The 18,079-nt window shown below is 41.4% G+C and overlaps 1 protein-coding gene across 1 annotated transcript in view; it reads left to right on the forward strand.

Annotated features, from left to right (window-relative positions):
• Positions 1 to 425: 425 nt before the first annotated feature.
• actn2b (actinin, alpha 2b) overlaps positions 426 to 18,079 on the forward strand; it is a 32,168-nt gene continuing 14,514 nt past the window's right edge. The window contains exons 1-6 of the mRNA XM_015944784.3: positions 426 to 687; positions 14,472 to 14,586; positions 14,710 to 14,829; positions 16,302 to 16,388; positions 16,807 to 16,894; positions 17,049 to 17,127. Coding sequence (XP_015800270.3) covers positions 559 to 687; positions 14,472 to 14,586; positions 14,710 to 14,829; positions 16,302 to 16,388; positions 16,807 to 16,894; positions 17,049 to 17,127 — 618 coding nt within the window. The 5' untranslated portion in view covers positions 426 to 558. The remainder of the gene's footprint in view (positions 688 to 14,471; positions 14,587 to 14,709; positions 14,830 to 16,301; positions 16,389 to 16,806; positions 16,895 to 17,048; positions 17,128 to 18,079) is intronic.

The following is an 18,079-nucleotide window of genomic DNA, read 5'->3' on the forward strand; positions in this document are numbered from 1 at the left end:
GTAAGGGGGGGGTCACACTCCAAAGAGCTGGAAAATCCGACCACACACTGAGGGCTGGTTGTGTTTTGAATGACAAGAATCCTTAAGTTACACAACAGGCGGTGAATATTAAAGCCTATGCAGCACCATTTCCACACACTGTATTGTGTTGATTTCATTTTTCAGTCTGTGTTCAAACTTTATCCTTTTTTTTAAAAAAAAAACGGTGTCAAAGTTTGCTTGGCATTTATTTATGTGTCCCAAGAAAGTTGATATGGCGTTATTGTTGTTATACTCAATAAACATTACTGGATGTTTGACAGATTTGTGTTGCCGCTTGTTTGTGGTGGTGGTGGGGATGAGAGGGGTGGTGGGTTTGGGGGAAGGTATGAAGGCACCATGTGACCGTCCTGGACTGTTCATCCAGCTATTCGCTCATCGGGACAGACACGTAGTCGGGCTAGGCGTCTGTCAGGTTGGGAGGAGAGAGTCAGGAAACTTACCCCCCATCAGAGTTTAAACTGAAGTTTTAAAGGATAGCGCGATTTTAGAGCTTCGAGGGAAGAGAAAGAAGCAAAAATGATGTCCCAGATGGAAACGACGGTGCACTATGATAACGGCTACGAGGAGGAAGAATACATGATGCAGGAGGACGAGTGGGACAGGGACATGCTGCTGGACCCTGCCTGGGAGCAACAGCAGAGGAAAGTATGTCCCTTTGTTTAGTCAGTCTCACAGGAACTAACTTCGCTCTTATTTAATACATGCCAATGAAAACATCGATATTGTTGTTTTGAGATTAATTTAAACAGGTAAGTTATTTTTTACAAAAATGCAAAGTTCATAAATCGAGCCGCATAATTTAACGCGCAAATGGTGAAGCTGAAGTTTATTTGTACGTAATTAGGATAACTTCCGGTTTGTAGCTTTTCAAAAGAAAAAACGCGCCATGAACGATTTGGCTATATATATATATATATATATATATATATATATATATATATATATATATATATATATATATATATATACTCTTCATTTGGAGTTTTATATATGGTATGTGCGTAGAAGGTTTTCCAACTTTCAAGTATGGTCTTTGTCCATTGTAAGTGTAGGGAAATTACTCAACAGTTATCTGATCAAGGTGAGTAAATGCCACAACAAGGACACATGGATAAAGTAATACAATTAATTATAAAACAATAAATGTGCCTAAACAGATCTAAAAGAGAGGTTTGTGTTGTATACAAATTAAACATAAATACAGCAAAGCGAGAATTCCCAAGTGAGACAACTGTTGTAATAGGGTCTATTTTACAATAGGAAGCGCACAGCCCAGAGTGATACATAAGGGGGGTCGGGTTGCTGGGCAACGATGGGGATGGGTACCTTTAACATTTGAATCGATCCGGTACTAATTCCCGGTACCTACGAATCGATACCGGTACTTAACGGTACCAATTTTCGATACTTTTGAGTGTTTATTATTTTAATTCTCTTTTATAATTAAATATATATTTTTCTCAATATATAACAATATTTGATATATATCACGATAAATAACATACAACTGTTTGTATTTTAACATCGACCTTGTAGTTTTATAAGCTGATAATTAAACTGAAGCAAATATCTTTACTGTGAACTAAATTTACTGTGTATCTTCATTCCTTTTGCCGTCTTTTTTCATTTGATTTTTCCTACTGGGAAGTTAGAATTTCCGAAGAGAAAGCGAACGCACCATTAGCTGATAACAATGGTAGCAATGGAAGCTAACATACCAAGCTAATGTTTTCTTAAATAGTTTATTTAGCTGCTGGAGCAGATTAAAACAATGATGCCTCATACTTAGATCGTTGTCACTGGTTTCGTCTTCACCCAATCACCCGTCACATTTACTAAAGTGAAGCCAAACTTTAGAGCACGTTCATGTTCTTCTAGTCGGGAATTCGGAGTTCCGAGGAGAAAGCGAACGCACCATTAGCGAAACGGAAGCTAACATATCAAGCTTATTATATTTACCTACCGGAGCAGATTAAGATGAGGATGTCTCACTTAGATCGTTGTCGCTGGTTTCATCATCACCCAGTTACCCATCACATTTAGTGAAAAGAACCCAAGCTTTAGCGTGCGTTCTTTCTACCATGCTGCTCTGTTTACAACTGGCTCTCAGCGACCGACAACATAACGCTCTTGCGCATGCGCAGCTGTCTTGGCAAGTTCTCGTTATGATGGACGTGTACCGAAACGAGGCACCGTTTGAAATGACGTGAATCGGTGCTCGGTCGGTACTATGGAATTCAGTCGGTACCTTTAAAAAGTACCGAATTCGGTACCCATCCCTAATTGGTCGCTGTTGTTTGTGTGTTGCTGGGGGGCTTTCCAGTATGTTCTAATGGGAAACAGGCTTCAACTCAAACGGTTGTTTTCTGCTTTGTCCTAGAGCTCAACCAGTGTCAATTTGATATTGCGTAATATTGTTTTTGGATGGTAAAAAGTGCAGGGGTCAAAACTTGACTTTGGAAAAAGCGGGGGGATATGCCCCCCCCCCCCACCCCCCCACCCCAAATTATGTCCATGTGCCGGGACATAGGAGATCGGGGCTAAAGAGGCTAAATGCTACCGGGCTAACTGATGATGAAAAGAAGGTACCTGCCAATCTGTGGACGTTTTTTGAGGGACAACTAAAGCTGGACTTGAACTTCAGGATCTGCAGTCTTCACCTCATGCAATACAGACAAAGGTCAGATGAAAGTATTGATGATTTTGTAACAAGAGCAAGAACGCTTGCATTGAAGTGCCAGTTCACTGAGAAAGAGCTGAACGAACGCCTGATTGAGCTAATAATAGCCAGCACACCACATGAAGCATTCAGAAATATGCTACCGTAAATCCTCTAATACAGGCCCGGGCCTGTATTTGACTCAAGCTCATCAAGCTCCAGGCCTTTATTGGAAGGAGGGCCAGTATTAGAGGCAGGCCTCTATTTCTATTTGAGCAAAATGAACTAATGGTTCGCTGGAGTTTTTGACAATTAAAATTGCGCCCACATTTTCAAAGTTAAACACATTTCTTTTAACAACGGTAGTTTCTGCTTCAGCCCTCTCCACCCTCCCCCTGCGCAGCGGCCGCAAACTCACTGATGCGCCTGCAGCCTCTCTGAGTTCCTGCTGCTCTAAACATTAAAATAATTATTTCATTTTCTGTTCCTCACTTCTGATGACCTTCAATGGTGTCTGTTTGTTGCAACCAGCAGGTACAAAAACTAACTTTTTATTTGACTATTTTTCTGTCCTGTCTGTTTATTATCTTCCTGCATCTCCTCTCAATCCTAAAGAAAAACTGCTGCCTGGGTTCATATATATTCACCTCATGAGTTACCTTTGAACTGCAGTTCTAAAAGATCTACCGACCGCAAAAACTGCGGAGCGCTTGCTGTTTGGCGGCCGTATCAGTGATCAGTGCATCGGAGGACAAGGTGATGCCCGCAGCGCCCCGCTCCACAGCATGCAGCGAAACGCATCAGGCGCAAAAAAAAAAGACAGAAAACATTAAAGGAAATGAACTGACATGAACGATCGCGTGTCAGTACCTACGGTCTGGCACAGCGCGTTGCTGATCACAGAGATTGTGACCATACGATAATTCAATAGGGAGCGTGGTTTCACAGACGCGGAAGTGATAGCGTCGGTGAAACGCCGGCTGCTCTAGGAAACCCCCGAGCGTTCGAGCGTCAACGAAGTGACACGGAAATGCCGGGCTTTCCAGAAGTAAGTAAGATAACTTACTATGAGCTGATAGTTCGTTGGATTGATTGGTAGGTTGGAAACTCTGATCGTGAATCTGAAGAAACGATGACTGAGTGGTGAGCTGGAAAGGCGACTTCCGTTTATAGCCGCGGTTTGTGACGTAGGTGCGACGTGAAGGGAATCCCCGCGAGGGGCATGCTGGGAGTCCCTACTTCGCGGATTTTCACCTATCGCGGCCAGGTCTGGAACGCATCTACCGCGATAAACGAGGGATTACTGTAGTTCATACAACCCCTACTGCTGCTCTCCAGAGTGTTCTGCAGCATAATCAGCACGTTCTCTTTGAACTTGATAGTGTAATGACCTGGCTGGGGTTGTAAGCCAGGTGCATTCTGGGTATTGTGTTATATGTGTTTCCTATCGTTCCGCTAGTTCCTATGTGCTGATTTGCGTGTTGTGTGAGTGTTATGTAAGCCACAGAGAAGGTGATGTGTGTTCTGTGGAGCGGGTTGAATTAGCATGGTTAACTGACACCATGACTCTGTGTGGTAGGAGCGTGATAGAGGATCGTGTCTGTAGCGTTACAACAAATCAACTATAACCCTACCGCTGGGGACGCTCGTACTTGCTTGTTTCCACATTCCATCCGGCCACAATAAGAGACCGGCCATTATTTACCTCCGCTGACTTTGACACCGGCCAAAATTGGAGACCCGGCTTTTAATTGAATACCGGCCTGTATTGGAGGATTTACGGTATATGGGAAGCCCCAAGGTTGCTCTCTGGCCGAAACATTAACAGAGGGGAGGAGACACGAAGCCCTGACAGCAGAAAATATGCAAATACAACAACTTGGGCTGACACAAAACGAAAAGGTTGATGCTATAAATAAAAAACAGGAGCACATATGCCAGAAATACTGTAAAGAACACAAACCACGTCAATGTCCAGCATTCTATGATGAGCGTCGTGCCTGTGGAATGAAAGGACTCTGGGCAAAATGCTGCAGAAAAAACAAATACCAGAGAAACACCATAGCTAGCACCAATGGAGCAAGGCTCAACCGCATAGAGGCAAATATAAAGACCAGCATCAGCACCAACCACACAGAAACGACCACATTAAGGCAAAGAACCCCAACTTTGACACTATACGCACAAGTGAACTAGGAGAAGAGGAAATGTATCAAAACAGTTTTACTCAGTTACGATTAGTGAAAAGTGTCTGCACAGTGTTGAAACTAAACAGCCCAGGGAAGAAGCATACACAGTGCTAAATGTAAGACCACCGGGTTTGCCTGATAATGGACACACATTCTGTCTAAAGATTGACACGGGAGCATCAGGCAACACCCTTCCACTGCGCACATTCAAACAAATGTACGGGAACAGCTGCCAAGCTATGAACAGGCTACAAGAGAGCAATACAAAACTATCTGCTTACAGTGGTCATAGAATTCAATGATTCGGAAAAATAGACATCCCATGTCAGTCGAAGGATTCAGAGTGAGTCAGAGCCATGTTTTACGTTGTGGATGTACCTGGACCAGCGATTGTAGAACTGCCTACATGTGAATCGCTGAAGCTTGTCACAGTGAATGTGGACTCGATAAGCAGCCAAAACGACTCTGAGAAGCCAAAGAGATCCAATTCACCTATACAAATATCCACAATAAAGTATCTGAAGCAAACATACCCTGACCAATTTGACAAAATTGGTCATTTCAGTGGAACCGCCAGACTCTACTGAAAGAAGATGCTGAACCGTTCCAAGACCCACCACGTAAATGCAGCATCCACATTAAAGACAAGCTTCAAAAGGAACTGAATGACCTCGTGGAGCAGGGTGTGTTACGCTAAGTTGAAGAAGAAGAAGAAAAGAAGAAAATATCATTTCTATAGCGCCTCTCAAGATAAAAATCATGAAGCGCTTAGAAGGACACACGGATTGGTGCTCCAGCTTAGCGTACAGCACAAAAAAGGACGGTACACTCCAGGTGTGCCTAGACCCCCAAAAGCTCAACAACAGCCTGAAAAGATGCCCACACAAGATTCCAACAGTGGAGGAACTCAACCCAAAGTTTACTAATGCTACAATATTCAGCTAACTGGATGCTAAGGCAGGAAATTGGTCAGTCCACCTGGACCCAGAATCACAACTCCTAACCATGTTTCGCACCCCACACGCCTACCTTTCGGATTAAGTGTGTCTCAAGATATCTTTCAGGCCAGAATGGACCAAATCCTCGAGGGGCTGGAGGGTGTAGTCAGCATAGCTGATGATATCGCTGTCTGTGGGAAGTGAGAGGAAGAACACGACAAGAACCTGATCAAACTGATGGAACGTGCTGCAAAGACAGGGTTGGTGTTCAACAGTGATAAATGCACCATAAAAGAAACTCAGATCTCATTCTTTGGAAATCACTACACAGCTAACGGCATTAGACCAGATCCAGCAAAAATCCGGGACATCCAAGAAATGCCAAATCCAAAGAACAAAGATGAGCTACACAGATTTATAGGGATGCTGACGTACCTGTCACCCTGTATTTCCAAGTTTACCGACAAAGTGCACACACTGAAGTGTCTTCAAAGAAAAGATACAATATGGTGTTGGGACCACAACTACCAGAAATGCTTTGATGAGCTAAAGGCTATGATCACAGAGAATGCATGTCTAATATACTACAATCTCAAAGTGACCCTGACATTCGAAGTAGATGCGTCACTGAAAGGCTTGGGCGTGGCCCTAGTGCAAAACAACAAGCCTATAGCTTTTGTATCCAAAACACTCACAGAAACGCAATCGAGATACAGCAACATTGAACAAGAGATGCTAGCCATTGTGTATGGCATACAGCATTATCACACCTATTTAAATGGGAAGTCATTTGTGATAACGGATCACAAGCCGCTTGTTACTATATGCAGAAAACCACTTCATCCTGCGCCACCCAGACTACAATGCATGCTAGTTTCAAATACAGGGGTACAATTTTGAGATTATGTATAGGCCGGGACCACAGATGATCCTAGCAGATACACTCAGCAGGATGCCAAACCCCAAAAACAGGAAGGAAATAGAGCTAGATGAACGCATAGATGGAATAGCCCTAGAAACAGAAGACCCTGAGATGCACACTGTGGCACTTATAAAATTTTCACCAGAAGAACAGAGCATCCTACTTGAGGAAAACTAACAAAGACCTCAAATTAAATGCCCTAATGGAAGTGATCTACCAGGGTTGGCCTGAGAAAATGACAGATGCGCCCAAAGATCTGCGTGCCTTCTGGCCTTTCAGAGATGAACTTGCAATGGAGGCAGGAGTAATATTCAAAGGCAGACAGATTATTATTCCAGACTCTATGACCAAGAACATCCTGGAACAGATACATGCAAGTCACCAAGGACTAGAGAAAACATGCAAACTTGCAAGAGAGTGTCTACTGGGTGAGAATCAAAGAGGACATAGAGTAAACATGCAGATCCTGTAGAGTATGTGCAGAACACCAGTATGCACCTGCAAAAGAACCTCTGCACCCACACAAAGTACCAACAAAGGTGTGGCAATCACTAGCATCAGATATGTTTGAAGTAAATGGCTGCCACTTTTTACTGACTGTGGACCGATATTCCAAATACCCTGTGCTTGATGAAATACACAGAGCATCTAGTAGAGCTATCGCACAAAAAATGGAAACATGCATGTCAATGTTTGGGCGTCCTGATGAAATCCTGACAGACAACAGTCCACAGTACACAGGACAGCCATTTCAGGAATTTACAAAAAACTGGGGAATAAAGCACATCACAAGTTCACCACACTATGCGAAAAGTAATGGATTTGTGGAGAGACATGCGAGGCGCATTAAATCTACAGTGAAGAAGGTACTAGAACACGGTGGAAATCTGCAGATTGCATTATTGCAGATTAGAGCGACACCTATCGACAGCAAACTGCCATCACCTGCAGAGCTACTCTTCGGAAGACCAATCACCACCTTGCTGCCAAGTCGATCTTGGCCTGGGAAGGAGGAACACGGGTTACAACTGGAACAAAGATCCACAAACATGAAAGAACAGCATGACAAAACCAGCGGCAGGGAACTTCTACCACTCCATCCTGGACAACACGTGACTGTACTACGCCCAGAAAGGAAAACATGCTACCCAGCGACCATTGTAAAGAAGTGGAGCAAGCCAAGGAGTTACATAGTACAAACTCCAAATGGAAATCAGGTCAGACGCTGCAGGAGGCATCTGCGGGAGCTGTTCAGACCACACCAAGGGACTGACATGGAGTCAAACACCACGGAGACCAACCCAGGGGAGCGACAGCATTTGACCGTATCAGTTAAACACAAAACTGACCAAGTAACAGACACCATTCCCCAACTTGAAGAAGAAAAAACCTTGAAGCAGACAAAAGCATGTTACAAACACGCACCAGATGTGGCAGAGTCATAAGCAGACCAGACCACTATAATGACTTTGTTTGAAATGCTCTAGCCAGCTAATCTTGTTCATCACTAGGAGATGTTTTCCAATCCCAGTTTCAGCAGATTGTATCTACTTATTTCTTGCACTCTATTATACAGACAATTCAAGTAAAATGTGAAATGTGAATATATCTTTGCTGACAGGGAGATGTTGTAATTGGGTCTATTTTACTATAGGAAGCGCACAGCGCGGAGTGATACATAAGGGGTCGGGTTGCCGGGCAACGACGGTCGCTGTTGTATGTGTGTTGCTGGCTGAATAAGTAAACGTTGAAAACTTCAACCACAAGTGTCCTTATTTAAAATACCAAATAACACTTCACCGACTCGGCCTCAAATGAGATACTAAAGAACAAGAAAACAGCCAAAATGAGAAAATGGCAACATTTTAATTAGAACGGCTTCTAACAGGTGTAAATAAGGTGACAGGTGGCATCACAAAATAATCAGAGAAACAAAACAGTGATGCAATATAATTATATAAAGACTCACAAACAAAATGAAAAAAAAAAATCATTTGGTACATTAAACAATCACATGTAACAGTTGGACAACTAATGATAATTTACAAAAAAATTGCCAATGTATTGTTGTAGACCTACAACAACTAAGATACGTGTCTGCATGTCTGCCCATGGCCTCTTTCAGCTCTTAGAAAGTATCAGAGTCTTCAGGTTTTTGCCACATCGTATGCTCTTCAGGCATTTGCCCATCAAATGCTCTTCAGTTGGAGTTTTACTTTGAAGTCATCTTCCGGTCTGGTCCTTTTACGTGATGCAGACTTGACACAGCTGGTGTCCGAGGAGAGCAGCTTGATGAACGGATGTGGCGGGTACTGCCAACAATAGCTGCGTCTCCGCAGACCGCTGCCTCTCCACTGATACGTGCGGAATGCGAGCTGTCAACAGATGCCTCCAACACACGATGACGCTCCGGGGATCAGAATGGACGCTGCATCTAAATTTAACCTGGGGCACCAAAAGGCATTATAGTGGGGTTAATCCAGTGTCCTTGGTGCGGAATTCTTTTGTTTATAGAAACCACGCAGAAATATTGTACCAGCACCAGGCCAGCTCAACTCAATATAGCCTCATTTATTGTCAGTTGGTTTTTAGGGCTTTAAAAGTTGGCTTGAGCCTCAAACTCCAGGCCAGCATGTCCTCCATAACCCTCAGGATGACAATATGTGTATTTGTGTAACACAAGCCACCTACAAGGCCAGTGAGTTCACCTTTACTCTCCTGAATCGTTTGAGAGTGTAGGGAAAAGCGATACTTCGGTTGGCCAATAAATCGGACCAATATTTTAACTATTTTATTTTAATATCAGCATCAGCCTATATACCTCTTCAGCAGAGCCGATTTAAAGTCTGGCACATCTGCGGACAGCCCGATGCTGATGCAGAATGTGATTAAATGTATATTTACATCCCTGGAAAACATCTGCTTAATGAAATGTTATGGGTACTGGATATTTACCTGTTTTGTTCATTTGATATTTGGTCAGTTTCTTGATTTCTTTCATCAACTTTGGTTAAATGTTTGATTTTTCAGATTCAAGTTCAGAAATGTTGTGCATCTACTGTTGTTATATGTACAATGCCATTTTATTTCAGTAGCACATATAAAAACCGCACGAGAGACGACCAAAGTGCTGCATGACATCATCATAACAAACAGTAAAAGAACATTACAAACAGATTAAAAAAATCAATAAATACAACCATAAAACAACATCAAAGAGAGTCACTGGCCAAATGTGACATTTAAGCATAAGCAAATAAAAACCAGCCCGTAAAATCAGCAGCACAAACCGGCCATCAGCTGACCATGACCTCTTATATATCGTAATCAGTATCGGCATCAGAAAAAAACCATATCAGTCAATCTATTATTCGTTATTATATTATCAGACCTGGTGTCATCTTCTGATGAGTGCTTCCCTTTGGCCTTTTACTCTTTGTGCTACATTTTCACAATGAGCAGTATAATTTCTCTTGATGGTATTGCTTTAATCAATCGGCCAACTCCATTTTGTGCCTAACAGAGCCACATTTGTGCTGGATCTTTATTTCTTTTCAGTAGTACTTGTCAACTATTATAGGAGCAGAAACAAGACAATCCCCAAGACATTTGTGGAGCAATGTGTGGTCTTTTCGCTATGTTAAACATCCAGTTGACCATTTTTCATTTTCCTCCACATCCTGTCAGTCTCGGACTTAGTGAGGCCTCAGAGGCATTAGTGGCAGGGTTGGTCCTCGCTGGAAGTGATTCATAAATATTTTTAGGTTTTATCGTCACTGGGCAGTGGTGCAGGGCAGGGTGGGGCCACCTGGAAAGTGAGCAGTTGTGGTTCAATCCAATGTAGAGGACCAGAAGGCCATGCCTGTCTTTTTTTCTAAACTAAAGGACACCAGTACAATGTCACATACACCCCAAGGGGCTCACTCAGTGCAGAATGTGAAGCCCTTCACTGTAAAGCCGGTAATATTCTGTTTTTGCATCTGCATCCAAGGGAGCAGCTTGAGCGACTAGTTGGGCACCCGTGTGCGGTCCTACTGGGAGCAGGGAGGCTTATAAACCAAGGTCGTAAAACAAGCTGAAGTGTTGTTCTCGTTTAATACCAATATGATGTTTTTTTTTCATTATGGCACATAAACAATCACTTTGCAAAACGTTAAAGTACATCATTAGTAGGGATGTGTATTGGTGAGATTCTGGCAATACGATACGTATCACGATAAAGGGGAGACGATATAATACATCACAATGTATTGTTTTACGTTCAGTCAGACGTTATTAACGATTTTTTTTAGACTGAATTTATTGTAGGAATATTCAATAAACAGTCCAAACTTATATTTAACGTGTTTAACATGAGGTATCTGAACCATAACAGAGGGATTTACATTTCAGTGGTGGAAACAAAACCCATTGCACACTGCTGCCAACTAGTGGTCGGCCTTTGAAGTGCACCAAAAGAAAGGAAAATACACAAATGTTTGCATGTAAATTCTTCCAAATGGAATGGGTTGGGCCACGATCTCTGTGATCAACTGTGCATCTGTTATCTTCTTCGTTGTTGGTTTGGGAGACTGCATACTTCCAGGGCGTACTGCTGCCCCCTGCTGTTTTTTTCAGGTTACATCAAGTGAAACACAGAGCATTATCTCTTGTATGTCCCTAAACAGCTACCATATTTTGAGATGGTGCTATAACTGTAGAGGGTCTAATACAGTATATGCATATAAAAACACGAAACTTTAAGTTAATAGGAATACTTAAAATAGACATTGGTTCCAGACAGGTACAAATGTACATATTCTCTATTACTGCTTGATATCCACATGCTACTGGACATTGAACAACGTGATGTAGCCTACTCACTTCAAAGGAATGTCGGTAAACGAGGCAGCCTGCAATTGAAGAAGGTGAAAATACATCTTTTTTTCTAAGAAAATTACTTAAACACATCTATCTGCTCCTGATTCTAAAAAAGCCCAAGTCCAAATAGTCCAAAATAGATTTAAAAGCCGTTTCAAACTAGCTGTCGCCATCTTGTTCCACTCTGTTGCATCATCCCGCCCACAAGACGAATAGAGGGCCGCGATTGGCCCACAAAGCGGATAAAGCGCTGCTATCCTAAATTACTGTTTGAGAGATGCATTTGAAAAAAAAGTTTGTAGTTTGGAATCGGCCAAAATAAGGGGTTTTTGTTCTAACTGGTAATTTGCCCATTTACAACTCAAATGTAAGACATGTATTCATCAAGAGACATGAACACATAATTGCTACGCAGCAAATCAAAATCTAATATTTTTCCTAGTCTTTGAACTCACCACCATTGAATGCTGATTCTTGCAATAACAGATCTTCTATGTGGACATGTTTTCATTTGAAATTCTAATTTAATAATAATTTTAAAGAGCATCAAACGATGTGGCCTCATCTAATTGTTTTTTTTGTGCCACATTTACCAACACATAAACTTTATTTTTAGCTGTGCGTTATTGAAATATTTAAACTTTTTATGTCATTAACACTGTTAACAGCAGACAAGAACAGTTTATTCATCCTGGTTGCATGTCCTTCAAATGATTTTAAATTAGATCTCTGATATTCTTGTCATCTATTCATCCCTCTCTGTCTTCATACCACAGCGTTGTAATAAAAGTGGCCTGTATGAACGAGATTCTGCGACAGAGATATCTCCACCCAGCTGAAGTGCATGAGCATGTCACGTTATAAGTGGCAAAATAGTGATAGAAGGTGACGCAAGAGGAAAATTAATTCTGTGCCTGTGTGATATTTTAACTCTTGTTGAGACGGTGAGATATTTTGACGTTTTTTCCTTTCCGCCTCTTATCGTGAGTCGCAGCAGGGTGGTCTAAATTTATCGCCCTATATCGGCTGGAATGCTTGGCTTCTGGCTTTCATCAGTACGATGATGTGCGTCTGAGAACTCCATGATGGCTATTGAGAGACTTTACAAAAACAGGGGAAAGATAATGATCCCGTCTTCACTTGATTTACAGTATTTCACGTCTTTACATAGAATACATTTTTCTGACTGGTGATGGCTGCAGGGCTAATGTAGAAAAAGTGGAAACTGGACTCAAGCATGATGGTGCTGAAGGAATAAACTGGCCAGTTAATACAGTTTATTTATATTTAACATATTATTTAAGATATACTTTAGGTTCAAGTGTTATAAATTTTAGGGCTCATTTTTTAAAATGCTGATGTGAAACAAGCCTGATGAACTGAAATGAGTGAAGATGTGTGACTATATGCTAAAAAGATCCCTGTTACAATTTTTTTTGCCTATGACTTTTTCCATCAACTTTACTGAAAAACATTTTTTAATTGTTATTTCTGATTATAATCAGTCACTTTGAGTTTTTCATGCAGGTTGAACATGAAGATAGTCTCCTACACCTATCTCCTGCATTAGCCTCTGACAGAAAATAGATGGTGAACTCCAGCATTTGAAAAGCCTGACAGATCTACATCACACTGTCACATAACATTCATGGGCTCACTCAAATTGACTCATAACGGTGAAGGCTGTTGTTGGTCTAAAGACCAGGAGACAGCAGAGAACATTTAATATAGTTGAAGCAAACTGTTAGCATTGGCAACTCTGCAACACTCCTTCAGGCTTGTGTTATTTGTGGGGATAAAACATCAATGTTGCAAAGCGAACAGTCAGTGGTAGTCATGTAGCTGTTAGCCAATCAGAGGCAAGATGTTTGAATATCAGGAAATAAGACTCCATATCCTGATTTCTGAAGGTATTTTCTCCTCCAGCTGACTAAAGCACTGTGCGACTTTTTCACTTTTTTGAGCCGATTTTCCACTCATGCGAGAATCCACGAGATCGGGGCGAGTTTTGCGCCGAGCGTTGTGTAGTGTACAGGGGGTTACGAGAGGCGATTAACACCAGGTGACCAGCTACCGATCAGCAATCGTGAGCTTGCACGGACTTCTGGCGTGTTTAATATTTCGCTCGTCCCTCGTGAGGGTATCGCACTGTTGAAGCGGCGCTGCGAGCAGCTGCGACCCAAAATGTATCAGAACCGCTCACGGCACATGCGCAATCATGCATCAGCACCGCTTGCCCGCTATTCCCCTAATAACACACGCTGTTCGTTTTAATTTCTACACGTTTTTTTACTCACAAAGATTGTCAAGAAGGCGTGTTTGTCGTGTTCATGTCAAATTAACCTGATCACAAAACACAGATTTACTTTCTTTATTTCGTTTTCCTCATCCAACCCCCATAAATCCCTGTGTGTCCTCCTGCAGCACTCCCGAAGGACAACAGGCAAGACAAAAAAGTCTGACGTGTTGAGTAAAAACTGCTATTTTTAGCATGTTTTTAGGGCCAACGTGTTGCTACCAGACTTACAGTGTGAGCAGTCAGGTCGCATCAGAGAACTGGGTCGTGCAGTGTGAGCGCATGACTCGTGAGATCTGCCCTGCGAGGAAGTCGTACAGTTTGAGCTGAAGCTGAGTGCTACGAGTGAAAAAGTCACACAGTGTCCGCCTGGCTTTATACGTCCTCAAACAGGTGCGCTGGAGCTTGTTTTCTCCAGACGACTTACAAGGCATTTATTCTCACTAGAGATGAATGCAAATGAAAAATAGGAGTAAAGTGTTGACCTTTAAAACGCTACAAATGATTATTTTTCTTATTTTTCTGTCCTCCATTTGATCAAACCCCATTGAATCTCTGTTTTTAGACATTTACAGCTTGGTGTAACTCCCACCTGCGGAAGGCTGGCACTCAGATTGAAAACATTGAGGATGACTTCAGGAATGGATTAAAGCTAATGCTGCTCCTGGAGGTCATCTCAGGTTTGCACACAAAATGATTATGTTTATATATATTGTTTCTATGCAGCTGTCATTTCCCCCGTGTGACATCAGATACCTTCCTCAGTAGCTTGTCTCTATATTCATGTTTATGCCTGTTTGCAGGAGAGAGGCTACCTAAACCAGACCGAGGGAAGATGCGGTTTCATAAGATTGCTAATGTCAACAAAGCGCTGGAGTTTATCACAAGTAAAGGAGTGAAACTGGTCTCCATTGGTGCCGAAGGTATCCAACCACTTCTTGTATTAAAGGGAACATATTAAGCAAAACTGACCTTTTTCACCATTTTGTATTGTCATATGGGTCTACTGCCTCTATAAACACTCCACTGTTTTCTGTCAGTGTTTGGTTTTAGGAATTATGTGCCTGAAACTACTGACATCACATATGCAGTTGTGACGTGGATTGGCCCTGCCTATTGAAGCTAGCATAGCAGTGGGTTGCCCTCTTGGATGGTTCTCCATTTGCCCCAAATGCATTTATTTCTATTGACGAAAGCATTTACCCAACAAAAATTTATGATGCCTTTCTTCCACAAAATCAGACATGCAGTTTGGCATGATAAATAAAACATAAATAGAATTTAAATAGAATACATTTTTTAAAATTAAATTATAAAATCCCAGCAGGTAGGCTTGAAAAATCCCACGTGAACTGTTTTTAAAAAACTGTAGGCTGTACACAAACAGGCATAGTTGCCCAATCTGTGTTAACTCCAGCTGGCTTTGGAGAGTGGGGAACCAGCCCAATATGACGACAACGCTTTTATGCACTCCATTGCTCAGTAGCTTGCCTCTATTTTCATGTTTATGCCTAAAACACGCCGTTTCAAAGAGTCCCTGTTTGTGATGACACAAATGGGGTAAGTACAATAGAATCACCTGTAAAGTGCAAGAGGAGCAGCGGCTCTACTTCAAACCCCTCCCAGGTATTAAAGCTTCTCAGCTTATTGCAGCCTCAGCAAGCGATAGGTGGGTGTGGCCACATTCAACTTGCCTTTTTAAAGTGACAAAGCCCTGAAAGCACTGATTTTTTTTTAATATAAGATGGATTTAGTGCAAAGGACCTCATGAACATGTTTTGTATCCACCCTAGAACTATTACAACTTTAAGGTGTGGTTCACTGAAAAAGCACTTTTAAATTATTATTTTGATTATAATCGGTCACTCTTGAGTTTTTCATGTGGACTGAACATGAAAATAGTCTCCTACACCTATCTTCCGCATTAGCTTCTGATAGAAAATAGACGATGAAGTGCTAGGACTTGAAAAACCTGACAAATCTACATCACACTGTCACTTAACATTCATGGACGCATCCATCTTAATTCGCAACGGGGAAGTTTGTTCTTGGTTTAAAGACCAGGAAACGTCTCGGCTAGTAGAAGCTACCCGTTAGCATTAACATCGCAAAGCAAACAGAGCCAGTGGTGGATTTGAGTTGCTGTTAGCCAATAAGAGGTGAGATGTTCAAACATCAGGAAACAGGACACCAATCCTGTCATCTGAAACTCATCGCTGATGTGGCAATTTTCTTGTTTCTGAAACTAGAGTACGCTATACAAGGCATTCATTCCTACTTTAGACCACTCCAAGTGTATTGAACAAACAAGTGAAAAACATACTTAATCACATGTTTTTTCAGAAAATCAATCAATATTATTATGTCAAATAATCATGACTGTTTTGTGTTTCAGAGATCGTCGATGGGAATGTAAAGATGACTCTTGGGATGATTTGGACCATCATCCTCCGCTTTGCTATTCAAGACATCTCTGTGGAAGGTGAGATGATCAGTCACAAAGTAGGGAATCTGCTTAGATTAAAGAATGCAAACATTAACTGTGTCAATGGTGTTAAACAGGTTTGGACCAGGCTTACATCAGGTCCTATGTTCTCCATATCTCCAATTATGAGTGTTTTTAAAATGTGTCCTTTCTAAAATTAATTAATCTAAAGATGGGAATCTCATTAAACTTCTTGTCTCTGGTTTTAGTTGAAGCTCTGAAGTATTCAGCAATATCCTGCCTGCAGCACAATCTGACTGGGGACACATTACAGTGCTGAGGCGTTCTATTTATCTTTATTATAAAATCATTATTTACACAAACATAAACATTCACAGATGCAGATGATTTATATCTAATGTGTAAAAAAAAAAGGAAATTGTGTTTAAATGTGAGTGAATTCTTTTCTCATCAGAAACATCTGCTAAGGAAGGCCTTCTGCTGTGGTGTCAAAGAAAGACTGCCCCCTACAGGAACGTTAATGTCCAAAACTTCCATGTTAGGTGAGTGTTAGGAGATTCCAGGTCAGACATCATCACAGCTCACCGTGAAGCATCCATAGATAAAATGCTTTTGAGGAAACGCTGCTAAACTGACTCCAGAAGCCCCACCTCTTGAATTGACATGTTGGTTCTCTCTGCTTATTGGATGCTGAAGCTGGAAGGACGGCCTGGCTTTCTGTGCCCTGATTCACAGACACAGACCCGACCTCCTCGACTTCTCTAAGCTCAACAAGGTGTCGCTTTGTGTGACTCGCAATCAGGATGCCGTGTTTTAGTTTGACACATTAATGCATGCTTTAAAAAAACACACTCAAACATTCACTGTGTGAACTGATTAAAGAACCAACACGTTGAAAAATAGATTTAGATTCTGCACCAGCATGTGAAGTGAGAGAAAAATTAGAAAAACATATAGTTAGAGCATCTTTTTCTACTCTGTTTGTGGAAAGGAAATGAATGACTACAATATATGCATGTTGCTTGGCTAATGGTTATAATGAAACCCTAATTTATGGATGTCTCCTCCTTCCATTATTTAACCCCAGAGCCCCAAATTTAGAAAGCAACTGCAAAATCTTTTTTTTTAACCTTTCACATGTTGTTCTAGGAGGCCAGATAAATGGGCCTATTTACACATTTTAACAGCCAATAGTGTTGCAGAACTGAACAATAGGACCTATTAGCAATGTAAATGTGGTTTTAAAAAGAAAAAAAATGGGTAAGGTTTATTTTTGTAGACTTAAATCTGATGTTGTAATATTACAACCGTGGGTCTCTGGGGGTTAAGTGCACTCACTTAATCTCACCTTACGCCTCATTATCCTTAAATAAAACTGTTTACTTGGGACACGATTTTGTCATAATAACCATCAAATTTGGCTTTTATAGCTTTCAGTCTTATTGTTTCCATCAAAATTAATGGTGCAGCTTCTCTTCGCTCACACAAAAACTTTTATTCTAACGTATTCAGGCTAAATCCCATTTTCTGCTTGAACTATAATTCTTTTTAGGTCAAATGTTGCACATTTTGTTTAAATGTCCTGGTTTAAAAGATCTCTGAGTAAATTCTGGGTAAAGCGGGATAATTAGTATTTAAAAGAAAACTGAAAGGTTAAATTCTCTGGTGTTTTATCCAGATTCTCATACATCCAGGCTGTGGTAATTGCGGTGCTCAAATCTGAGGCA

Source organism: Nothobranchius furzeri, chromosome 12 (genome assembly GCF_043380555.1).
Source record: "Nothobranchius furzeri strain GRZ-AD chromosome 12, NfurGRZ-RIMD1, whole genome shotgun sequence".
Taxonomy (NCBI): domain Eukaryota; kingdom Metazoa; phylum Chordata; class Actinopteri; order Cyprinodontiformes; family Nothobranchiidae; genus Nothobranchius; species Nothobranchius furzeri.